This window comes from Clarias gariepinus, chromosome 26 (assembly GCF_024256425.1).
Source record: "Clarias gariepinus isolate MV-2021 ecotype Netherlands chromosome 26, CGAR_prim_01v2, whole genome shotgun sequence".
NCBI classification, from domain to species: domain Eukaryota; kingdom Metazoa; phylum Chordata; class Actinopteri; order Siluriformes; family Clariidae; genus Clarias; species Clarias gariepinus.
In genome coordinates, this window is record NC_071125.1 from 23726166 (window position 1) to 23753369 (window position 27204).

The 27204-nt window shown below is 40.8% G+C and overlaps 1 protein-coding gene across 3 annotated transcripts in view; it reads left to right on the forward strand.

Annotated features, from left to right (window-relative positions):
* The window catches only part of ctnnd2a (catenin (cadherin-associated protein), delta 2a), a 302677-nt gene that overhangs the window by 248885 nt on the left and 26588 nt on the right, over window positions 1–27204 (forward strand). For all 3 annotated transcript variants that reach the window (XM_053488242.1, XM_053488240.1, XM_053488241.1), the window contains exons 13-15: window positions 2315–2500; window positions 13744–13917; window positions 17586–17736. In XM_053488242.1, the coding sequence (XP_053344217.1) occupies window positions 2315–2500; window positions 13744–13917; window positions 17586–17736 (511 nt within the window). The remainder of the gene's footprint in view (window positions 1–2314; window positions 2501–13743; window positions 13918–17585; window positions 17737–27204) is intronic.

Genomic DNA, 27204 nt, shown 5'->3' on the forward strand with positions numbered 1-27204 from the left:
AGTTCCTGGGAAGCAGACATGTCTTCGGATTGTGGAAGGAAACTGGAAAACCGCAAGGAAACCCACCGATCTCGGGGAGAACATGCAAACCGTATACAGAATGTGTGCGAGGTGACGGTGATAAGCCCGAGCAAGAATTATATTCATTATAATTTCATTACTGTGGTTTATTAGCTCTTATTAACTCATTCCAGTGTATTAACTTACTTAGTTATTAAAAAGGCAGCCATCGAGCAGGGAGATTGGATTTCTTATCAAATACATTAGCTGCGCCGCATACTGTACGTTTTCTCGCTTCAGCAACGTGTGAGACACGAGAAGAAATATTACCGCCTTTTGATCTTCGCCAAGCTTTCATATAAAATAACATAATGCTAGGCCTCTCTTCATCGCTGCACTTTAATCCATTATCAACTCTAAATAAAGCCAAAGCGAGTCGGCCACGGGCCTTGGGGACACGTCACTCTAATCACTCAGCCTCAGCTCCGAGCCTGCCATTTCCCACGTTCCTCCCGCCTGGTGTCGGGGCCATTACAGCCGCCCCGTAGAGCCGTGAACGCTGAGCATGACAAATCTGTTCTCCAGCGTGCTGTCAGGACAGAACCTGTCGCAGCCGAGGCTCCACGTGGCGAATCGCTAAACACGTGAAATACAGAGCACATTCGGACAGAAAGATAACCTGGCTCGGTATTTGTTCATCTGACAGGCGATTTTTATCCAAATTGACTTCTAAGTGAGACAAAATCAATCAACCCGAGCAGCGTTATGGTTGCCAGGGCCGGGAGAGAGGCGTGAGGAATAAAACACAGCGTGGTGTGGAGATATAAGGAAATAATCAATGGCAGAGACAGCGCGAAAAACTCTGAGACTTAGAAAGTCTTTTCCTATTTATTTGTTACATTTATTAATTATTTGTTTTTATTTATGCATTATCTATACCACTTTATCCTGAGGTCAGGGTTGCGGGGGTCTGGAGCCAATCCCAGGAAACTTGGAGCACGAGGTACACCCTGGACAGGGTGCGAATACATCGCAGGGCACAAACACACATCATTTGGAAACGCCAAGTAACCTAATCTGAATATCTTTGGACTGTCAGAGCACATCCACCTGAAGTCCACCAAGAACGTGGAAAACTGACCCCAGACGGAACTCAAACACAGACCCTGGAGGTGCGAGACCACAGTGCTAATCTCTACCCCACCGTCTCGAAGTAGATATTCAGCTTGTCATGTGACCAAGAAAATCTATCTCTTTACTTCTAACTGATAAAAAAACACTGTAAGACACTGGAGACTCCTTCCAAGCGTGCAACGTTAACATATAGCCGCTATCTTAGCCTGCTTTAGCTTTTAAAAACAGTCACGCTATCAGTTTTAGCTCCACAGAGTAGCTCCAGGCGATTTTTTTCTCAAGTGACTGGTTTGTACACAGTCGTTTGTATTCATTAATATAAAATCAGGCTTACCAGCACCCGGTGTAAATCGTTTCACGAGATCAGATGTCGCTGGAGTTTTGCTAAACATTTTCACCAGGAAATCAGGCTCACGGTTCGAGAAATCAATTTGCTCAACAAGACATTTAATCATTTTTTTCCCCAAAGTTCTGGGTTGCGATATTTCTTAATTAGCCGAGCTTGCCTGGAAGAAACGTGGGTTGGACACGTCCGCGCGGTTTGTTATGTCTGAAATGGCGGCGCGTAATCCCGACAGTGTTTCTCTGATTGCGGTCATTATTTCTGTTTGCAGAAAGGCTCGTCCTCCTCGCTCGGCGGCGACGAAAACAAGCAGCCGCAGCAAGTCAGTCATTTTTCATCGTAGTTTCCTTACATTTCTTCCCCCGCTGTCCTGGCAGGCATCCCTCTCCCACTGCTACTGTGTCTCCCTTTAATACCTTGTTAAACCGAGTGCTGAGTTAAATGCCGATGGATCGGGCTTGCTCTGGGTTTTGTTTCGAACGCATTTTTTAAATCTCGTTTTAATGGGTGACAGAGTATATAATAATTATATAATTAGGCACTTTGTGATGTGTAATAGTGCCTGATCTTTCCATGAATTCCGATCTCTTTATGATGGAGAACCCGAGAGAACCTTGTCCTGTTTGATAAGGCGATGATTTCAGTAATGGCTGCTTAATGCATTTTGAGCATTATTTGCTTTGCCTGCAATGAAGCAATAACGCGCCGCAGGTCATCCTTCTTCTTCTCTTCTGCATGTTTATGTGTCTAGAAAGGTACCCAATAGACTGGATGAGTTATTAGATCCGTGCCTCATCATTTGTTGGTGTTGTTGTTGTTGTTGTTTTCCCTCTTCAGACCATAGAAAACTGTGTGTGCATCTTGAGGAACCTCTCGTACCGACTGGCGGCGGAAACTTCTCAGGGACAGCAGATGGGCACCGAGGAGCTGGACGGCCTTCTGTGCAGCGACTCCAACGGGAAGGACGGAGAGAGTTCAGGCTGCTGGGGGAAGAAGAAGAAGAAAAAGAAGGCGCTGGATCAGGTGGGAGAAGCGATTAGGAGTGGGTTTTTTAGCAGTCAATCGTGTTTCATCCTGTTTCCAGGGTGCTGACAGGAGTTTAGGGTAAACGCCAGCAGCAGCATTAAAACTTTAAACTCCTGACAGCAACATGGTTTAAAATCTTATAAAAGTTTGTGGTGCTATACATAACTTAAAGATCGCATATATAACTACTTCTGTAAGAAGTTACCACAGGTCTCAGAGCTTTCCCAGAAAGTGTGTGTGTGTGTGTGTGTGTGTGTGTGTGTGTGTGTGTGTGTGTGTGTGTGTGTGTGTGTGTGTTAATGCTCCAGCTGAAATACACCTTAGATACTGCATTATTTATACCTCACACTCCTCCTCCTCCAAACACACCGTTTCAGTGTCTATGTAAATGAGCTACAGCTAAGCCACGCCCCCTCCAGAGAGCAGCACAGCTGAAAAATAAGAGAGGGTGAGGGTGTCTCCTTATATGAGGTCACAATAGGGGGATCTAATAGGCTTGTTTAACAAGATGGAAAATGCAAAACGAACAAAAATATTTTGTCAGTATTAAGTATCACCTTTAATTCATTAATAAAATCAGGGATTGCTAAACATAAAAGCAATATTTTTTTGTTATATTGGAGAAGAATTCTCCTTCTTTCCAAAAATTAATTTCTAAAGCTAGCTGCTGATAAAAAAAAAAGTTTTGTTTAAGATTTTTGTGAGATTTAACTGGAGATAAGTTAAATAATCTTATATTTGGTTTGGTGTAATCTTACTTTAACAAAATGTAGCTAAATTGAACTTTATTCAAGATATTTTTTTAATTTATTTACACTTTTATATGTCTCCTTAAAGCCAGAAAAATATGATAGAAATGCAGAATTGCAGAAAAACAAAAGGTTATGTGTAACTAAGATGCACCTAGTTTTCACTCAGACTCCGCCCAGAAGCATACCTCTAACATAGACGCTGTATAGCGCCGCCTAGTGTCTGAAATACTGATGTATTTTTTTTGTATGTCGCTCCTCTCATAAATTATTTTATTATAGCTTATTTATTATTATTTTAAGTATTTTTAATGTTAATAATATTATTTCTCTTTATTAGAGAATCAGACTGTTATTAAAAAAAGTTTTTTCCTTTAATTCAATTACTCTTTCAAATATCATTTGCTTCCGCTTTAATTTCTTACATCATTTAATCTGATTTTAATTATAATTTTTAAATTGCTTTTGGATTGTTTTGTAAGCTGCCATCTTTTTTTTTTTGTGCGTGTGTGTGTTTGCCGAATCACAGCTTCTTCTGCTTACAAAGAGCTTTCCTCTAAATATAAGGTGCAATTTTCTGTCATTTCCATCACACAACAGTAGTACAAACTCACTTGCAAATCTTCTTTAATGCATCCTGTTTGTTTAGGCTGCATTTCTTTCTTTTTTTTCTTTCTTTCTTTTTTTTTTGTGCATGTCCTGGACAGATAAGGGACATCTCGTTCCAGATGCGATAAATCACGGTCATTTCGACGCCCCCCTTGCCCCCCCCAACCCAAGAGTACCGACTCTGCACTAATTTTCATCACAGGTGCCTCACGTGATGTTTGAACCTCAGTGAAGATGACAAGATGTGAAAGCGAGCATACTGTAGAACATCTAAGTGAGTAAAGGTGATGGATGAGACTTCCAATGTAGCTTAAATCTCGAATAAATTTACTGAAATTAAATTAAACCGGTGTCCATCCGTCATGAGGCTCTCCCGGTGAGGACACGCCACAATAAAGCGATTCGAACATCACATCAGAGCGATCGCTCTATCCAGACGTTCTTCCTGAAAAACTGCACAAGTTTAAGGGATATTTCCATCACATCTGACATCACATCGGTTTCCAAGGCGGCGTTCCCGATCCGATTTGACATCAGATTCCTTTATTAAACATCGCAGGAGAGTTTCATCATTTGTTCAGTCGTTCCTGAGATCCGTCTCCTTTTCCTCGCTCTTCTTGACCCTCAGCCACAAAGCAAAGATGATTCTATTAAATAGTACAGTATCTGTTTTTTTCTTCTTTTTGCTTTACATTGACCTGATGTTCAGGTTTAAAGATGATTTCAAGGAATGTAAAAAAAAGAAGAAAAAAAAACAAAACGCCGTGAGGATAATGATGATCTTAATGTTATGTTTTTTAAGCTTATCAATGGATTTATTAAATAAAGTATTGTTAGACTTTTAATTAGAGGTTTATTTGTAAGTTCAACATTTTTGTAGTAATAAATTTATTACTTTTATAAAATACATTTAATACTTTAATTTAAATTTTATTTTTAAAAAAATAAATGTAATACTTTTCTTGAATTAAGGTTTGTTTTTTTTATTGTTTTTTTAGCATTGTGCACCAAACTTTTTCACACATTTTTACTAAATATTTTTTATCTCTCTGCCAGTGTGTGTAAATTATATTTTAATGCATCGATTTTTTTATTCATTATAAACAAATAAAAATTTGTTTATAATAATATAATTTAAAAATTAAAATTTTATTCATTTATTTAATGCTTTCAATAAAGCAATCATGTATGCATTTATAATTTTGTTTTGTTGATATATTTTTTTATTACCTCAATTTCTATTAACAGACAAATAGTATCCTGCACTACAGGCAAAAAGATAAATATATTATACAAAAATAGTAATTGTTTTATATATGCATTACATAATAATCTTTGATATTTTGCACTTCTTATGGAAAGAAAAACATTAATTATTTTATTGTTTGATTGACTGATCATAGACACAGAAGAGAACATAATCCATGTGTATAATTCTTCGGTTTATTTCTCTTCGTTTAATCTCCGCCAGTCCTGTTCTCCATGATCAGCTGTAGCTCGATAAGCCGTCTCGTCTGCAGCTGGACTCTGGCTTTTCTCCTCGTCCTGCAGAAGCGAAAGACTTTGAAAGGGGACACCCGGGCTTAAAGCCGAGTGGAGGCTAATGTACTCCGCTAAATCATTTATCGCTGAGTGGCAGCTGGCTAGCTGACGAAATCCGGCTGAGCTCCAGGTCAGAGCTGCTGGCGTTTAGCGCGGCTAATTGACTGAAGGAGAAGAGAGCGTGTAAACACGCGCGTCTGCAGCCTCTGATCTTCCAGCTTGATTTAAACACCGCAGATGTGTCAATATCTCACCCCACTTCATCTCCTCTTAACTGTGTTTCTCATGAAAAAGTCAAGTTCGGAGTTGAATGAAAGCTGCGCTGTTCGCATTCGGCCTTCGGATAAAGCTGCGTTCCTCTAACTGACAGTTTTTTGTTCTCTATTCTGGTATTTTTAAATAAGTATTAAATAACGCAGTGAAGCATAAAGCGGGTGGCCTTGAATGGTGCAAAGTCTGTCCTCAGAACGTTCTGAATGCTCCGGCAGCGCTCTCGCCTCCATGGAGGACTTTCATGACTTTCACTTTGTACTTCGTGGTACAAAATGCTGGATATGAAAATCATTGGTAACTTTTTCTTTACACCCAGTGACCTCATGCAACATGCATATTTATAACTTCATAAAGTCATCACTTCCTTAGAATTAAATTATTAAATACAATATGATCACAATGACTGTGTAAAACAAGATACAGTTGAGTTTAAAGAATGAAAGAAAAATTTCTTATACTATCAGCCATAAAATCACAACACAAAACACCAGGGCAGCTCCTCAGGGCGTGACTCCACAAGACTTCTCTGCATATGATGTGGTGTCTGGCACCAGGACATTGGACCTGTCAGACTTGTTTTTGGATCAGACATGTTTTCAGGAATTTGGAGGACTGGCTGTTGGTCCACACAGTCATGGATGAAAGAACGACCTTCCGTTGATGAACAACCCCAAACACACAACGTTGCAAATACTGTACAACTTCAACGAAATTCTATCTTTATTCAGAGCATTTATGTCGATTAACATCTATTCGCACAAAATCTAAAAAACCTGGTCCATTAAGTCTGATCCATGGTCCATTAAGTTTCTAACATGGTTTAGAATTCTGATCACAGTTTGGAATGTTCCAAACACAACAGCTTCTCACACACAGCGTGTGTATCTCATGTCACATGTCTCTTATTGTTCTAATCATATTGTACCTGTCTGTTTAATGAGGTGCCTATTAGATCCCAAATCACTCTACTGGCGTACTGTAACATCCATCACGTCCACTTTCACAGAACACATCTCAAACATAACGTCTTTTTTCCCCTTCTAGCTGATTTCCAATTGAATATTTTAGCAAATAGCTGTTTGGGATTTTTTTTTTGTTACTAGCATCATTAACACGCCCCCTAGTGATGAGGAACGTTCCTTAAGGAAATAATAAAGTAACTTTTGGACAGTTCTTTTATAATAAGAAAGGTTAGGTAGCGTATTATAAATAGATTTTTATACTTATATTCTGAATGCAGTGTAAATATTCTCTGATATCTTGCTTGCCCAGACTTTGCTTGTGTTTCTGCCCCCAGTGCTTTTTATGTAAGATCTTGTTTTTATGACTCAGACTGCTTGGGAATGGGATTCCCTGACACTTCATGCCTTTTTACACGTCTGTTCTGCATTCAGTCCCTGTAGATACTGAAGTACTATATTGAGGAGATGTAAATATTAACATTTCAGTCTGGGTACTCGTTAGCTGTTGCAGTAAAGAGACAAAGCCTGGACTTTTTTATTTGCTATGAAATGAAATCATTCTAACCTATATGAAGACATTATATATAAAATTATTCAGTAATGTATTGTAATTTATATACACTACTGATCGAAAGTTTGGACACCTCTTTTAATTTCATATTCGTTCAGATTTTTTTTCTTTCTACAGTGTAAAACGTTGATATTGAGATGTTTATCTGCTACCTCTGCTCTGTAAAGCTTCATAACGACTCTAATCTGAGGTGCTGGTTGTTAATTGGTGATTTCTGAGGCTGGTGACTCTAAATGAACTTCTCCTCTGCAGCAGAGCTCAGTTCTGGTCTTGCCTTCCTGGGAAGGTCTCTATGAGACACAGGTTCATCAGGGTCCTTGACAAACGCACTCGACACGATACTGTTCTTGTGAGAACTACTCCAGAAAGGCTGACCTAAACGTCTTATAATAACAACTGACTGTTTTTGCAGTTGTTGTTGTTACCTAGTACACAAATCCAGATGTGTTATTTCATAGTTTGGAAATCTCCAGTGTTGTTCAAGTACGTAGAAAAATAATTTTAAACTCTTGTCCACACTTTTGACTTGTATGTTGGAATTTGAAGCTGTAAAACATTGCCGCTCCTCTATAATCCTCTCCGAAAACTCTTACTTATTCACACAGCACAGTATCCTAAGTGGTAGGACAAATTATTCGCTAAGCTTGTTTGGAAAAAGGTTTATTGTGGAATCAGGATATTTATAAACTATCGGCCAAAACATGATATTTGTGCTAAAATTGAATTATCAGATAGGATTATATAACACCATTTTTCATAATACTTAATGATATTTTTGTCAGAAAAACACATTTAAACAAAATATAATTGCTTGCCCCCTTATGTAGTGTCTGTAACTTTTTTTAATTCAAGTCTTTTATTGATCTTAACTGTCATTCAGATGAAACTTGGTCAATTTATATTTCACATGAAAAGACATAAACCTGAAAAAGTGTATTATTCTAAAATGCAAAATTGTTGAGATATCTCAACATGAAGTTTACATGGTTACGGACACTACAGATTTTTTGCTTTCTATGCTTTCCCAAAAAAAAACAATTTAAGCAACAGATTTTACAGCTGATATGCTTCTAGAAGCTTACACCAAATTTAGTATCAATATGCATAAATAAATAAATAAATAAATAAATATGAATCATTTTAAGTGAGAGTATAATGCTGAAAAATGTCCATTTTTGGAGCCACATATAAAATGATCTCTTTAAAACGGCTAAAGTTAGCAACTTGACATTTTTAGGGAAGCGAGATCGGTCACATCCATGTTACATAAACTTCTAAAGTAGCTTCTTTGCACCTAGGATTCGTGATACATTATATCTGGAGGGCCTTGTTGAATCCCATCTGTAGTCATTCATATATTATATTATGTCATGTAAAAATTAGCATATGGCTCACTAATCTGAGCACTCGTGAGCACTTCATAAAGCCATCCTGTAACACGTACTGTACACCTACACACTGTAATGACATGATCGGTGTCGCTCTCTGAGCTGGTGCTCTCCATGTTTGTCAGCAAATCTGGCGTCCTTTATTTTTCAGTAAACACCTGCAAATTAGTCAGCGTTTCTCTAATTACAGCAGCGTGTCAGTCAGTCAGTCAGACAGTCAGCTAATTACACGTTCTCTCAACTCCAAATAGATCCTCTCATTAGATAGTGATCATTTACTCACTGCGCACATCGCCTCGTCCTCAGTCACACATCCTCAATGTTCTTTGGACGGTGTTTAGACAACAGCTGGAAGAGCTGTGGCACGGGGGAACGGGGAAACGGGGTATTTGTGGATTACTAGCGTTGCAGTATTGTATATCATCAAAAATAAAAGGACACTTATTATGCAATTCAGATGGATCTCCAGTGTGCATGAGAAAAACAGTGTGAAACAAAAAATAAAAAGAGATAAAAATCTCTGCTGTTTGTCATTTTTCCATCAAGCACTAGTACATAAGGCTAGGCTATCAGGTAGCATCTGCTTGCTAGCAGCTTGCTATTTTCACTCTTAGAAGGGCCAGGTTGGCTGTTAGTGGTTAGCAGGTACCCACTAAATGCTACTCGTGATTTGTTGCTCTTAAAAAGGGCTAAGTTAGTTATTAGCGGTTAGCAAGTCTGCAGCTAATCACTAAAAGGTAACCTAGCGATCTTTAGCTCCTAAGATGGGCTAGATCTGTCGTTAACAGCTAAGCCTTTTTTTTAGCTTTTCATTTTCATTTTTTTTTATCTGTTAATATTTAGGATTTCATCTGGAATTAACAATCAAAGATCTTTTCCTATTTTTAAAATTTTTTTTTTTTCATTTTATCAGTAATGAAAACACAGGAACACAGACGTGACGAACACAGACACTAGAAAAATAAAATTTTACCTAGGGCGTGTTCATTTAAGGTTACAGATACTGAAACGGTGTGTTTGGGAAAGAAGTGAAACAGAACGAATAGGGATGCAGGATCTGAGGTGTGTTTCAGCTGGAACGTTAACATGTTTTAAAGACCTTTTCAGACTTTAATAACTTGTTTTTAAAAAGGAGTCTTATGCGTGACCTTTAAAGAATGGTGAGGTCTTTTTGAGGTTATTACTATGATTTATTAAAATATGCACATAATATCCTTACTGTTCTTATTGCTTTTTTTATTTGTAACCTTTTCACGCTTTGAACGTATTTTTATTAAAATCGGGCGTTTTGACATTAATTAAAGATGTTTGCGTGTTTTTGGGTCATTGAGGAAAAAAAAAACCTGTTGAGTTCAAGTTACCAGTTAACCTGATTAAAACATTTAAACCACAGTATAGCGTTTAACAAATTTCCATTATTATAAAAATAAAAATATGAAATTAGATTTAGATATAATTCAAGAATCATGATTATTATAAGAAAGAGAAATCAACTGGAAGTTCAGTATCCTGTAACAGGGATCAGTTATTTCTTTTAGTTTTAGGAGATGTCCAATAAGAACAGAACAGCAAGTCTATAAGAAGTAAAATTATACATTCATAACATTTCAAGCCCACAGTAGCTGCAGTTTATGTGTCTTGGTAAAAAAAAACAAAAAAAAAACGTCTACATGCAAAATCAATACATATAAATTTAGGACTAATAATCCAGTCATATAGGAGGGTATTGGACGTGTGATGCAGGAGCGTATTGGACGTGTGATTCTTCTTCTTTGTCTATGGGCTGTTCCCTTACAGGGGTCGCCACATCGAATCATCTGCCTCCGTCTAACCCTATCCTCTGCATCCTCTTCTCTCACACCAACTAACTTCATGTCCTCTCTCATTACATCCATAAATCTCCTCTTTGGTCTTCCTCTGGACCTCCTGCCAGAAAGTTCCAACCTCAGCATCCTCTTCTCGATATAATTGCAATCTCTCCTCTGAACATGTCCAAACCACCTCAATCTGGCCTCTCTGACTTTATCTCCAAAACATCTAACATGGGTCGTCCCTCTGATAAACTCATTCTTGATCCTATCCATCCTTGTCCCTCCCAAAGAGAACCTCAACATCTTCATCTCTGCTACCTCTAGCTCTGCCTCCTGTCTTCTTCAGTGCCACTGTCTCTAAGCCGAAGAGCATCTCTGGTCTCACCACTGTCCTCTACACCAGTGTACTGGACGTGTGATACAGGAGTGTCCTGGATGTGTGAGGCATCTGTGTTTACAGTGAAATCTCAGTTCTGTTAGAAAGCATGTGGTTTTCCACCAGATGAAGGAAGACAGAAATAAAAATCACTTGTGATGAAGGTGTGAATTGTTTTTTTTTTCATAAAATACAAAAACAAATTCTTTTCTTGCTGAACGAATCAACTTTTTTCCTTGATTGAACCTTTGATTGATGGATGAGCGAGCACTCTGCGCTGTATTGTATCTGTCTCACTTCCTGTATGTCTCTCTCTCTCTTATGTTTTCTCTATATTGATGTCTGAATTCCTCTGTCTTCTTGTCTCTCTATATGTCTGTCAGTCTCACTGTTGCACTTATCTACTTTTTATCTATCTGTCTGTCTCTCTTTACCTCCATCTGTCATCCTTTCTATCTCTCACTGTCTTTCTAACTGCCTGTCTGTCTCTCTGTCTTTCTCTGCTCATCTGTTTCTCTGTCTTTCTCCTTTTCTCTCTCTTTCTCCCTTTGTCTTTCTGTCTCTTTGCATCTCTCTGTATCTCTCTCTTTCTCTCTTTATCTGACTGTCTGTCTATCTCTGTCTGTCCTCCCTGTCTTTTTGTATCTCTCTGTCTTTCTCCAACTGGCCATCTTTCTCTTTCTGTCTCTCTTTGTCTATCTCTATCTGTCTATCTGTCTGTCTCTTACTGCCCCTTTTTATCATTCTGTCTCCCTCCTTCCCTGTTTTCCCCCTCTCTTTTTATCTCTCTTCATGTCAATCTGTTGTTCTCTTTTTATGTCTGTATTTCCCTTTATCTATTGCTCTGTCCTTGTGTCTTTCACATTCTCTCATCTGCCTTTACTCTCCATGTGACTATTTCTCTCTCTCTCTCTCTCTCTCCTTTTTCTTTCCCTCTCTCTTACCATTTTCGTATGCATTTTTATCTCTGCCTCCCCCGCTTTTTTTCTTTTCCCTCTGTGCCACAATCTCAATCCTGCTCTCTCACAAACTTCATTCTCTCTCTCTCTCTCTCTCTCTCTCTCTCTCTCTCTCTCTGGTGTTGTTCTTTCCTCTAGCGATTAAACGACAGAGTTGATCCCCGGAGCAGAATGAGGGAGTGAACCCTCTCTCATTAATAATGAAAAGATGGAGAGAGACTTTTTTTTTTTTCTCGCTCATGCTGAGGTGTTTTGTCAGTCGCTGTACCAGAAACTAGGTCACTTCCTGAGCTTTACACTTTTTTTTCCCCCTCCGAATCGATTTGCTCTCTCATGCCCCCGGCTCCTGCCCAAACGTCCGGTTATTTCTGATCGCCGGTGTGTGTGTGGGCTTTGTTTGGGTCAGGAGGTGTGTGTGAGGAGTGCGAGGACAGTTGCAGACAGCTCCAGTGCACAGATTTGTAGCCGTATTAGCGTTTCAGGAGCTCAGCGTGGAGCGTACAGGTTTCCTGGCGTGTGCTGGCATCTCTTCATCGCCCCCTCCTCATCCTCAGTGTGAAGCGTTTGACAGACAGCCGTTAACTGAGACACAGTATCACTGCGTCTGCTCTGCTGAGCACGTCCGGGCTAGCACGCCTCTTCGAGCACTAACAATGTCTGTATTTTCAGATCGGCTCTTTTTCCTTTTTTTTTTTCCCTTCTTCCTTTCAGACGTCATGTCACGATGATGTAACGTGATTCTTTTGTCTGATTTGTCATTCGGCTTTAAGCTGAATTGCTCCAAATCCAAAATAATCTGTTATACATGTCCATGGATTTGAACAAATCTATTACAGGCAGAGACGCTTCTAGGACAGTGGGGGGCGTGGCTGGTGTAAAAGAGGCATGGCATTTTTACCCGGCTGTCTCAGAGTGTAAGATCGACGACTCTATGGCTGTCAGTAAAATGAGGTGAAAGAGGTGTGGCCAATGTTCAGTTTCATTAAAAGAGGCGTAGCCTGTGTGTCTGTCGGTCTCAGTGATGGAGACGAAGGAGGCGTGGCCTCTGTCTGTTAGACTCAGCGAAGAAGGCGTGGCCTCTGAGTCTCAGTGAAGGACGTGAAGGAGGCGTGGCCTGTGTGTCTTTCTCCGGGAAAGAGGTAAAGGAGGTGTGGCCTCTGTGTCTTTTAGTCTCAGTGAAGGTGGCATGAGCACCGTGTCTTTACCAGTGATGGAAGTAAAGGAGGCGTGGTCTCTGTCTATAAATCTGAGTGAAGATGGTTAAGGAGGCGTGGCCTCTGTGTCTGTAAATATCTGTGAAGCGGGTGAAGGGGCGTGGCCTCTGTGTCTCAGTAAAGGAGGCGTGGCCCCTGAGTCTCAGGGAAGGACGTGAAGGAGGCGTGGCCTCTGTGTCTTTCTCAGTGAAGGAGGTAAAGGAGGCGTGGCCTGTGTGTCTGTCAGTCTCAGTGAAGAAGGCGTGGCATCTTAGTCTCAGTAAAGGATGTGAAGGAGGCGTGGCCTGTGTCTCTCTCAGGGGAGGAGGTCAAGAAGGCGTGGCCCTTTTGTCTGTCAGTCTCAGTGATGGAGGTGAAGGAGGCGTGGCCTCTGTGTCTGTTAGTCTCAGTAAAGGAGGCGTGAGCACCGTGTCTTGGAAGTGATGGTGGCGTGGTCTCTGTCTGTAAATCTGAGTGAAGAAGGTTAAGGAGGCGTGGCCTCTGTCTCAGTGAAGGAGGCGTGGCCTCTGTGTCTGTAAATCTCAGTGAAGGAGGTTAAGGAGGCGGGGCCTCTGTCCTTTTCAGTGATGGAGGTGAAGGAGGCGTGGCCTCTGTGTGTCTTTCTCAGTGATGGAAGTGAAGGAGGTGTGGTCTCTTTGTCTGTAAATCTCAGTGAAGGAGGCGTGGCCTTTGCATGTGTCTGTTCCCACTTCAAGTTCTGCAGATTATAATTAAGCAGTTGCTAACAACATATGTAGTCATCCATTTATATTTTTACACCTGACCTGCCGTTATCTCCTCCTGCAGTGGGATGGTGTTGGTCCGCTCTCTGACACGGCCGAGCCTCCAAAAGGAATCCAGATGTTGTGGCATCCTTCCATCGTGAAGCCGTACCTCCTGCTGCTCTCTGAGTGCTCGAACCCAGACACACTGGAGGGAGCGGCTGGGGCGCTGCAGAACCTGGCAGCAGGGAGCTGGAAGGTAAATCAGCATAGTGTGTGTGTGTGTGTGTGTGTGTGTGTGTGTGTGTGTGTGTGTGTGTGTGTGTGTTTGTGTGTGTGTGTGTGTGTGTGGGTGTGTGTGTGTGTGTGTGTGTTTGTGTGTGTGTGTGTGTGTGTGTGTGTGGGTGTGTGTGTGGGTGTTGTTGTACATTTTTATCTTTTATTTATCCCATCCAATTCCAAAAGTTAATATTGATTCATTCATATCAGTTTGTATCTGTCCAGCATATTTGAATGACTTTAGTTTACCCTCACACTTTAAAGAATCAATATTAGCATCAATTTGCGCCTCACTGCCACTGTATTCGTAATTTTGATTGGACGGAAAGTTTTAATTAATTCTGCATAACAGCAGCTTTGACAGTAGAGCAGCTTCAAATCACAGGTTTATTGTTTCTATAGCAACAACCCATTCACAGGGAAAGTGATAGGAGTAGTCAAAGGATACAGCTGTAATTCTCTCAGTAACAAACAACCTTTTTTTAATAACACGAAGGAAAATGTGTTTCAGTTGTTGTTTTTTTTTAATAAATTAGTGAAATATTCATTAAATGATGAAAAAAGACCACATGATCTACAGTATTAGGAAAATAATCAGTGTCAGGACGGTAAAATGGTCAAGTATGTAAAATAGTTTTAAAGTTTAAAAACATTCTGGAATAGCAGCTTTGCCTGTTTTATTTATTTCAGAATTTAATTTACCTTTTGCCCTGAAATAAGCCCCACCCCCCAATCTACAGTACAAAACCTTACTGCCCTGCCCCGCCCTGCCCCGTTTTTGCTTCAAGGGCATCTCATGGATCATGTGCTTCCACATGTAAATGCTTGGGGTTGATATGAGAAAATAGAGAATTGTGAGGTTTTTTTTCTATTGTAGTTCACCTCTCAGCCAGCAGGGGGCTCTAAAAATTACACGCTGCCACTTTAAATTTTATCTAAAAGCCAAACATCTTCATAAAATACTCTTTGAACAATGCATCCCGGGCAAATTATTTGAAAGTGAATATTTTGTGTTTTATGACACCATATGAAGATCTCAGCGGTTTCTTGCGTGTGTCTGCTGTAAACACTCAAAGCTAATTTTCTGCTGCCGAGGGAGAAACGGAGTGTGTTTACTTACTGTGAGGCACGAGCACGGAGGAAGAAGTGTGAAATTAGGAATCGCTTGCTTCTCTCAGATGTTTAAAAGAGTGTGAGGAGAAGCTTGCTTATACACTTTCCCTCTCTTTTTTCTTTCCCTGAGCCTGGCCTTCATCTCTCTCTCTCTCTCTCTCTCTCTCTCTCTCTCTCTCTCTCCATCTGTCTTTCTGCCTCTCCGTTTCTTTCTCTCTGTCTCTGAGACCAAATCTCACTTCAGCTGTGTTGTTAAAGCACGGTAATCTGCCCAAAGTGGCGCTGCTGGACCGATCGATGCGCTGCAGGCAGGGACTCGAAGATGGAAAGATGGAGAGATAGAGGGATCGGGTGTGGGATGAGCCTTAAAGTCCTGTAAAGTCCTGTAACTTCCAGAGCTTTTGCTTCACACGGACTTAAACGCGCTCATGGTGGGTTAAGTGAGGAACTCCACCTCGGTGTGACTCGGTGTGTATAAAGGAACTGGATTCTCCTAATTAACTCGTTAAACCCGTTTTCTAAAGATCCTTCATCTGGATCTAAAATAAGAAATCATACACCAGACCTGTAGTGCTGTCTTAAACGTTTGTACTGTACACACACAGAATTCGAGGAAAAAGAGGTTCAGAAATGGGAGTGCCTAGTGAATCTTAATGTATTACAAATATATGAAAATCTCCTATAGTACATTGCTAGAGTATATTATTATTATTATTATTATTATTATTAAGTATAACAGCGTGCTACTGCTGCAATAAGGATATATTCATGGGATATTACTCATGTATCTGTAACACAGGAAAAGTTGCTGTAATGTACTTATAATACTTAAGATATGATAAGATATACATTGATTTAATTAATTATTGGGTCAGGTTCCGTATGTACATTAGTACACACACAGCATATACTTTAAGTGTACTAAGTATACTTGAAGTGGTTTCACTTTGGCACATAAAAGAACACTTAATACACTTACAGTAAGTATGCTTTGTTATGCTAGGATTTAATGTAACATACTTTATTTTCACTTGGAGTGGCTTTGGTGTGTGTGTGTTTAATCTAATCTAATCTACTACACAAACACCTCTTTTTAATAGAATGCATAATAGTTTTGATGCTTTATTATCATAAGGGGGCGTGGCCACTTTTGGAACCTTTGTAGGTCACATGACCATAATTACGCCCTCTTTTCCATCAAGATTCTTTGTGGACGTTTGAATTCAGAAAAAAATCAACGGGAGTTATTGTTTGTGAATATAAGATAAAATACAGCGGTTGCGTTCCAGATGTGTGTGCACACACCAAAAAAAAAAAAGATAATATGACAGATGTGGACTGGACTGAAATCCCGGAGATTCTCCGCTAATAAACGTCACTCCACCTCCAGATGCGACACTAATCCAGTTTATATGCGGCTTAAAGCGGCGGCTTTATAAATGTAAAATGTGAATAATGTGGCGTAACTATGCAGGAAACGTCACACGCATATTAAGCGCACTGATGTATAAACACAGCTGTCTCATTTATCTGTTCATTTATTATGGTTATTTATTGTTCTTGTTATGGTGTTTTGTCTTTTGTTCCGAACCAGTTCCCAGCATGCATTGCACCTCACATGCTGGATCAGTCACATGACGTTAGTTGTATTCGCCTGCACTTTGCTTTATTTGTTAACCTTTTAAATCAAATCAGGATTTTTATTGCGCAGAATAACAAAACACAAAGTAGAAACTCCCTTTATTTCTCTGTATAATCCCCTCCTACACTAATGCACTCATCTGGATATCATCAAGGTAGGAGAGGTTTTCAGTACGCCGGAGCCATGATCAGACTTCCTGCTTCAGGTCTGCAACCCTGGCCTCCCAGGAACTCCTTTAATGACCCAAATATGAGCGAGGTCAGGACTGTCCGGGGGATGTCAGAATTCCTGTAATGTGCAAGTGGTGTTGGTGAAGGAGTGTGTGTACAGTTCCCACAGGCAGATGCGTCTCTTCCACAAGTTGGCGACAAGTTATCCGTTGATTTTTAAAGATCGGACGTTGAATTCGTTCACAGGAATGACGAGATTGGCGATCACGACCTTCTTTAAAACGTTTGCGGCGAAGATTCTCATTGCCGTACTGCGCTTCTGTAAATGTCAATCACCTGATTTACGCCTTCATTCATCAGAAATAAAAGCAAGACTTTGCTTCCTTGGACTCTTTTTTACCGACAGAAGGTTTTAAGATTTATTGTAGCATGGGCTTTAACGCAGTTACTCAGTCTACATTTATACAAATCAAATCTACAGCCCTATTCAGAGAGGATTCTTTTCTCTCTTTGATGTTTATAATTACCTTTTTAACGTGTCACTTTTGCAAAAAAAAAATTTTTAAATCTGACATTTAGACAGAAATTAAATTAAACTGCTCATTCATATTAGAGTAACTTTGTTCTAAAATGTATTGTGTCGTGTTTTATGTCAAGTGCAATTGATTTAAAAATCTTTTTAACACCTTTTTTTTTTGTCTTTTTGTCTTTTCTTTTTTCCAGTGGTCAGTCTACATCCGTGCGGCGGTGAGGAAAGAGAAGGGACTGCCGATCCTGGTGGAGCTCTTGAGGATAGATAACGATCGCGTGGTGTGTGCGGTCGCCACCGCGTTACGAAACATGGCCTTAGATGTCAGAAATAAGGAGTTAATCGGTAAGTCCCTCTTGTTTGTTTGTTTTTTTTTTGCGTTGCTTTACTGCGGTGTGTTTGGATCTGAGTGTGTAAATCAGCAGCGAGTCGCTGTGTCGGAGTGTGTTGTTAGTAGTGAATAAGTGTGACTCTACACAACCAGTTGCATTTCACTGCAGCTTTACTGCTTCTTGTTGTTTTTCGCGACACAGCATTGTGCGTTCGTCATGTTGTTAGCGGGATAATTAAACAAAGGCATCAGGTGTAAAAATATAATTGTTCTCTCTGTTTAGCTGAATCCAATTACAAGCTGCTTGCGATCACAGAAGCGGGTTTGTTTTGTTCCAGGACTCTGATCTGAGATCAGTCTGATTAACACCGCCGGCTCCAGAGGAGCACAGAGCAACAACCCGGAGAAATGACTAAACATTTATGGGATCCGTTACGCTTATTTGACTGCAGAGTATTTGGTAACACTTCAGTAAGGTGTTGGCACTCAGACACAAACTTTTGTGAACATTTGTAAAGGTTTAGTCTGCAGACCTGCCAACTATCCCTCCTTTTGCACGGCTTGGATTCTGCTACTGCGAAAATTCTTGGCAGACGAGTCGACTAGCGTATGAATCCGCAGTATCCGAGGACGGCGCGCCCCGCCCCGACCGCTTCTCCCATATCTTTATCATCTCAACTTTTCCTGCAGCACGCTCGCTTTCTGTCAAAGTTGACGGAGAATGTTTTGTATCAGTTAAAGGTTCCAGATTTTACCGTGTCTCAGCCGTTTCAGTGTCTGTGTAAATGTGCTGAGCCACAGAGCAGCGAAGAACAGCGACAGGCCGGCTCCGGGGTGCGTCCCTTTAAATGAGGTCACATTAGGGCAAAAAAAAAACGAATCGTCTTCTTCAAACCCTACCCTATACAAACATGGAAAATGGATAAAAAAGCAGCAGATGTTTTCTTCTTCTTTTTGTTAGGATTATCTGAATGTTTACACATGACAAATGTAATTGTTTAATATAAGTGAAGTTCAATATAGGTCGCCATCAAGAAGAAGCCAGACGTCCATCCATGTTTACGGCTGACGACAACATCGCATCCTGTCTATAGTCCTGATCTCATTCCATCCGACTTTCACCTCTTCGCTCCCCTGAAAGCACATACTTCCAGAGCACTTAAAAAAAAAAAATCCCATCTGTCACTAGGGGATCTTTTCACAATCTTTTTGAAATGCTCGCTCATGCAACATGGGGGCCGCAAGGTTCGCGACCCGCTCTACAGATTCCCCAGATCCCAATCTGATCGAGCCCCATGTCAAGTCAAATCCACAGAGGTCTCACCCTGCAACCTGCAGCACCCAAAGGTTTCACTGCCCTGTCCTTGTCCATGTCCTCGTCCCAGGTGGCACAAGGGGAACCCACAACAAAGGTGATTTTAATGTTAAATGTCACCGATCAGTGTCTATTACTTTTTTTTCCCCTAATTCAGCTCCTGTAAAGAGTCTGATTTTTTTTTTTCAGTGACATTACTAACACACTATCGATCTGTCTGTAATGTACTTGCTTTCCTGATGTGCCCTGGGCATCTCCATGGCGACGGCGCTCCCGCTACAGTCCGGTGGTTTTCCCAGGGTCCTGTGGGAGATAACTGTGGGCGTTTGAGCTTGGACAGCTTTACTTCCTGAAACATTTGACTGTAATAATCAGCACCTGGGTTTATACCACGGATAAAAAGCTGCTGCTCTGGGAATCGATCGTTCCTCCCCGTGCAGGAGTGCGCGCTCGACTTGGCTCACTACAACAACAAGAGCTAACACAAAATCTGCTCAGGATGAGGTTTAGCTTTAACGTATCCATAGCAACATAAATTTGTTGGCTTTCTTGGCCGACATGTCCAGTTTTTTTTTTTTTTTTTCATCTGTGAATGAGACTCGTCAGAAATAAAAGGAGTAATTATAGCGTTCGGCGTGACGGTCTGGATGAAAAGGTGCTTTGATGATTGAAAGTGCCTGGCTTTATTCTTCTGACTCAGTGTGTAGGTATGAATTCGAACACGACCTGGAGCTTCTTCATTAACTTGACATTGATGTGCTATGATTTAAAAGGCTGACTGATGAGAAGAATAAACCTGTCTGTCTGCAGGTCTGTCTGTCTGTCTGTGCAAATTCAGTATTCATTCAATGAAATGAGATAAATGTATTGTAAAAGGAGATCCAAATAAAAAAAAATCTGTCTGTGCTGTTCATATTTTGTCTTTTGCCCCTCTGCTGCTGCTGCTGCTGCTGCGCTCTCTCTGTGTTTTGCAGATGATGGCATCAGCTCATCGGCTTTTAAAGCAGGAGTAAGGAGAGGAGGCGGGAGAAGTGCTCCAGAGTGATGTTAATTTGGGCTTTCTGTGAAAACACAGCATCTGACTCCCCTTGTGGGATTGAGAGAGAGAGAGAGAGAGAGAGAGAAAGCGAGAGAGAGAGTAGCAAGGGGAGAATTCACTGGAGTGGAAAATGGAGGAGAACAAAGGCCAGGGATGGAGCGAGAGTGAAAGAAATCAAGCTCAGATCTGAGTCAGTTCCATCAAGGACAAGGTGACTTCGGAGTGGTTCGGAGGTGTACGTCGAAAATCTCAGCACCGTCTAACTGTCCACTCGGCAGCCATCTTGGATTTGTAATAAATGTTAAAATCTTTTTAGGGTAATAAATAACAATTTATTTTTATTGCTGCAGAGTGGAAGGGTTCATTTTCTGCAGGTTTTGATCGGCTCTTTTTTTATCCAGGGTGCAGAAAAGGATGCATGAGCTGGTCGCGCTGTTCGTGCTTCTCTCGAAAAACACAAAGCTGATAAATCAAGAACATGGAGACGAGCAGCGTGCATGCGTTCAGGCCATGTTTGTTGCTTAAACATGCAAATTCCTAAACAGGCTCTGTCTTCCTCCCCGGCTCTTTAATCCCAGACTTTAGCTTGACGCTGATTTAAGTTTGAATCTAAACCGCGACAGGCCTCTGAGCCAGCTACAGGGGATAAAACTCTGGAATAAAACTCCTTCACTTCAGTTCAGGCATATCAAAAACACCCACGCCTTTCTGTTGCTCTGCTCCAAATACGAAGAAAAGAGAAAAAAAAAAAACCCTCTCAAAACTTTGCAGCACAGAAGTTCTTCAGGTGTTTCTTTCAAACCCTCCTGGTGTCAGAGTGAGGAAATTGACCATGCAGAGGCACGTAGTTTTTGTGGAGCTTCAGCAGAAAAGCTGCCTGGGTTTGACAGGAATGTTTGAAGTTTCTGTTTCGGTTAGCACTGGGATTTGGGACGCTTGTCGCAAAATGGCCAGCATTTGAGCGGATAGGGAAGGGATTTGAAAGTGTAATCCTGTTTTTGATGACCGGAGGAGTCATATATCTGGCTGCCAGTAAAAAGAAAAATGTTCCGGCTTTATTACGACGGATGAGAAATTCTTTCCAGAAGATTAACTGGAAATACAGGCAAAGATCTTTAGATAGAATTTACTCGTGCATGGGTGTCAATCCAATCCAATCCAATCCAATCCAATCCAATCCAATCCAATCCAAGCCATCCGTCCCTCTATCTGGCCCTCCATCTATCACATTATTCATCCACTTTGTCCTAGACATCTACCCATCTAGTCGTCTATCACATTACCCTACACATCCTTACAATTAAGTTGAACCATATATCCTATCCATCCATCCATCTTATTCATTTATCTATCCATGTATTCCATTCTACAGTATCCATCCATCCATCCCTCCATCCGATCAGCCATCCATCTTATCCATATATCTATTAATCCATCCTAACAACCCATTCCTTAATCCATCCATCTGTTTATCCTTCATTCATGTGATAATTTCTTCCCAATCATTCCTATCATTTCCTATAATCTGTTAAATCTTTTTTATTGATCCATCCATCCATCCATCCGTCCAATCAACTCATTCCATCCATCCATCCGTCCAATCAACTCATTCCATCCATCCATCCATTGTTTCCAACTATTTATCCAATCTAATCTGTACAATCCAATTCAGTTCATTTAATTATTTGATTTGTGCAATTTACAAATTCCATTTAACTCTCGAGTATAGTCAACTGTTCATCCATCCCTCCACGTATTAATCCATTTCATCCAATCTACAGTAGTCTGTCCAGTCCAATTTATTAAACCTCCCATCCATCCATCTATTCATCCCTCCATGTATAGTTTCTGTCCATTCATTCATCCACCTTTTGTCCATTTATCCCTTAAATCCATCCATCATCTCTTCCCATCCAGTTCATCTAATCTGTCCCGTCTAATTTATTCATCATTCCATCCATCCATCATCACACCCTTTTTCTCTCCGCTATCTAATGTCCAGCAGATGGACGTCTGGAGTGCGTCCTGATGCTGACATTCAGGAAATATCACATCATCAGCAGCGTGTCTAAACCTAAACCTAGCCTTATTAAAGCCATATTTCTCGGCTCATTATCAGTCTGCACATCTTCCCTTCCGTCTGCCAGTCTGTATTTTTTTTGCTTTTCATATCCTCCATCAGGTGTTTTGTGTTTAATTGAAGCATCAAAGGTTAAAATTTTCTCAATGCCAGCTTATCAAAGCGCCTTTAACTCATCAAGCATATTCTTTTTATCCCATATGACAGACATCAAAGGTGGTAAATGGGGAGAGATTTCGCCGGTGTGAAATTCTCCTCGCCTTGTGTGGCAGTCCATTTTCAGGTTGACTCGCTCGCCTGACGAGCTGTGGTTTCACCGACAATATGTCTTCAATCCGATTGAAATCGTTCCGATTAGAGATTCCAACTGAACTGTTTACATGGATGCTGATCTGACAAGATGTCATGCTTGGATTATTCTTTTGGGATAAATGTTTGACGTGTGCAAAGTGGTTCCGCTTTCTGTTAAGTGTTTAATTCTTGCTGGAAATGTAAGAGAGGAAGAAAAAATAAGTTTTCTTTCCACCTTCGAGGAAATTCAATTCATTCATTAGAACATGATGACCCAGAAGGACTCGCGTAGCGTTTCTGCTGAACATGCTCCTCCTGCAAAGTTGGAGGTGAGTGCAAGAGGATGTTTATAGCTCATCATGAATGCTAAACTTCTTTCCTTCCTGGAAACTCATCATGTCGAAGTTGAAGTGAGTTCAGAAGGATTCTGAGATCGGAGTTACTCCGGTTTCCTCCCACAGTTTCCGAATTGCCCATATGGTATACTGATATTTACATATTTAGCGAATTATCAAAGCTTTTCACCAACCCTGTCATTACAGTCGAGTCAGCTTGGGTCAGTCTGTTCAGATTGTGGGGTTTGCATGATGCATTTATAATGATTGGGTGATTATTCCCATTATTTCTTAATTATTAGCTTCTTGCTAAAGGCAGCTTATGTGTTTTGTTAACGGTCTGCCACCAATGTGCATGTTGTTTCTTTACAATCTGTTATTACTGTAGCAGAAATTGTCAAGCATTTACATTCAAGCAATTGGCAGACGCCCTTATTTAGGGGTTAAGGGACCTTAAGGGGTCAAGGGCCCAACAGTGGCAATTTAGTGGGGCTAGGGTTTGAACCGATCAGTGGGCCTATGTCTTATCCACTGCTCAAGTGTTTATTTGCATTGAGTTTAGTGAGAAGGAAACTCGACTATGAAATGAATGAATCAAACAGTTTTTACAGTGTGAGCTGCTCAAGATGCGGCATGGTGACGCAGTGGTCAGCAGTGGCCTCGTACCTCCAGGGTCAAGGGTTCGAGGCCCACTTTTGGGTCTGAGGGTGGCATAAGGTGGTGGCTCAATTGGTTAAGGCTCTGGGTTACTTTGTTGTTCTTTTCCTCTGCTTGATGGGTTTCCCTGCTAATTGGCTTCTCCAGTTTTCTCCAGATTAGGCTGGTTCGTGTTATCAAACCGCCCATAGTGATGAACTGGCACTGTATCCACAAGTTCTCTGGGATGGGCTACATGCCCCCCGTGACCCGGTACAGGATAAACACTATAGAGAATGAGTGGGTGAGGGTGTGAGCTGGCGTACTAAACATAAGGACCAACAAAAATAAGACAAAATGAAGTGAACTCACAGTGTGACATACCATTTTTTTTTAAATAGTTATTTATACAGTATAATAATGGCTTATTAAATGCCAGCTCCAAGTTCTCCGCACGCTGGTCATTTTTGAGTAGGAGTTTATATAAACTTCCATAACAATAGTTTGGACCATTTGAAGGTTCTATGGGAACTTTTTCAGCCCATAGATGCCAACGTCCCTTTTTGTCTTTACATACAGTACACATCCCCTTGAATCAGACTTAGCAGGCAGACTAAAAGGTGATAAATCTGATGTGTTCTGATATGAAATGCTAATTACTTAAGAGTGTACCCTCTGCTGTTAAATGAACACACATGGCAGTGCTACAATGACTTTGTTTAAAATGGATTTAATTTCGGCCTTAAAAGCAGTAAAATAGAAGACAGGAATTAAATCTGAAAGAGTGGAAAGTTCACGGGACAGGGCCGTTCAGAGCCGACGTGTCACTTTATTGAATAATATCTCATTTGCATAGTATTAGGAATGCAAATGTCGCTTGTCAGAAGTGCATGTCTGTGGTGCGTACTTATAGAGGAAATGAACAGTCGTGTTGTCGCTTGATAATGTGCCCCCAAAGTCAGGAAAAGGCTTCTTGGGGAGTTAACTAAATTCAATTCGGGATGTACAGGCTTTTAACAGTAACGACATTCTGTCTCATTTATTAAGGTGGTTTTATTAAACAGCATTTCTATTTAGTTTTGAAAAAACGAGAGTGGAGTTGAGGGAACGATGACTTTTTTTTTTGCGATGACTCAGATAATGGCAAGTTGTAGTTTATTTGTCTTTGGTGAGTGAATGATGTTTATAGCTGCTATAAAATACATGAAAATAGGAGCTAACCTGTTTCATTGACGTTCCATACTATTTAATGTAATTCGAAATGGAGTAAAACAATGTAAATGTTTTCATCATAAATGAAAAAGGCAATAATCGATGCAAGGCCTCTGGGGGGCGCTGTGGTGTCTGGTACGAAGACATTGGCCACAGATCCTTTGGGTGCTAGGTGTTTGTGGAGAGGGGCCTGCGTGGGTCAGACTCATCCCATGGTGCTCAATGTGAGTTTGGAGTCGGAGGCCTGGGGCTCTCTGCCTCCTGGACCCTGTCCACAGTGGGCTGTGGTGCGCTGGGTGTTCTGGTGTCTTTCTATCAAGGCCAGCATTGACTTACATTTAGGCATTTGGCAGACGGTCCTATCAGTAGCGACTTACATTTTTTATCTCATTACACATCTGAGCAGTTGAGGGTTAAGGGCCGCGCTCAAGGGCCCAACAGTGGCAACTTGGTGGTTGTGGGGTTTGAACCTGGGATCTTCTGAACCGTAGTCCAATGCCTTAACCACTGGCCCCCAGCGATTTCTGTGGCAGCACAATGGGTTAGTGGTTAGCACTGTCGCCTTGTATCTCCAGATGCACCTCTTGCGTGCATGGAGTTTGCAGGTTTTCCTCCAGGTACTCCAGTTTCCTCCTACAGTCCAAAGACATGCAGATCAGGCTAATTGGGGCTCCCAGATTGCTCGTAGTGTGTGAATGCTTGTGTGAATTTTGAGGTACTTTCATGGTTACAGTATTGGCCTCCAATGGTCACCACTGTCCTTCACAGTCCTTAGTGGGACTACAGTGGTTCCTAGATGAATGGATGGATGGCGTTCCTGTGGAAACATGGGTACATGGATGAGCCTTGGAAGCCCTTGATCTTCTCACCAGTTTACTGGTATATATTTGGTGATCAGTGTTGTTCACTTCGTCTAGTGGTGGTGTTAATGTCATGGCTGATCTGTGTGTACTGTATACTTGACTTAATATACGCATTCAACTTTATAAATATGTATTGAACCAGAAACCTGTTTTTTTTTTTGTCTCACTAGAACACAGAACTGAAATCAGTCTGAAACTGGATTAAAAGCACTTGCTGAGCAAGCAGCAAATATAACCCTGACATCTCCCTGCTTCCTCCTCTCACGCTCGTGCGCTTTGTGGAAGTGTCATGGGGGGGCGAGTGTATTTCTGGAGCTCTTTGCACTCTTGTCGATGATGACCCACGCATGCGTAGCCTGATTGCCTATTTTGTGCTAGAATGGGCTTTTATAGGATGGAGAGTTAGCACTCTGCTCTGATTAGCACCGAGCCCTCGTCTCTCTGAGAGCACAAAGATGATCCACTCCACAAAGTCAAGGTTGGCCAAAGTGTCACGAACAACACCTCGATCGAAACAATCACTCAGCCCAGCCTCGGGCTCGAGCCCACCGAGAGACCCTCCAGATCTGTGACCATGAGGGCAAATGTGGCGTCTAGAACACTTTTCACACTTTATCCCCAGTGGGCTATGTATTTATAACACTTACTGTAGCTTCACCTTGAAAGCTGGGTCTGAAATGTTTGGTTTAATTCAGAGATGTGAAAGTGAATTCTTTACTCAATCGCTAAAGATTACATAAAGAGACGATGCTGTTGTAAGAATATAATCAATCACTCAAATTACAGCAAGTCTTGAACTATTTTATTCCTTTTATATCACAGCACTTTGCTAATGCTGACAATTGGTTATGTTTAAAAAAATAGATACTCTTTATACTTGGCTATTTTCATCCAACCTTTACAGAACATTTATTTACACAAGTAGAGACGTGTACTAGCTCTTTAATTTAAAAAAGAAGTAGCACGTTGAGTGGGCCAGAGACTCATATTTTACGTAAAAGCCTTTGGAGGAGAAGTTTGTTTATGTAACTGTCATGGAAGGAGTCTCCAGTGTCAGTGCTTTTGTATGTGATTAATCTAGAAATTTTTGTGCATTACAATTATTTTATGCAAATTAATCATATGACCATTTTTGACCCTAATGGCTTTCCATAATTGCTTATAATAAAAAGCTTCTAAAAAGAAGTTTGGGTAAAAACCAAAGTTGTGTGTTCGAGCAACCTTCAAGAGGAACTACTTTTACAAAAAAAAACAAAAAAAAAAAACATTGGGTTTAGGACATGGGAGCTAGCTCGGTGGCTACGGCTCTACATTATTATTTGTCAGATTCGAGGATCTGGGATCGAGGTCCACCCTTAATGAGTTGCCACACCCCATACTACCGAGCCACTGCCCGCAGCGCTGGTTAATAATATTGTTTATATAATAATAATAATGATATTATAAAAGTGTATAATATGTTTCCTTTAACCGGATGTTTTGCTTTATTCCACTACTGTATCTTGTTGTTGATTATTATAATAAGTTTTTTTCTTTTTCTTTGGGTTTTGTAAATCTTTCTCGGTTTCACCACATCAGATCATTCGCAACTCTTTTTTTTTACACCAGATACCCTTCCTGCCATCACCCACCCATTTCTCCTGGCTCTTGTGGCACTGGAGACATCCTTTATCTCTGGTGGCTTTGTATTTTATATAGGCATGAAGTAATG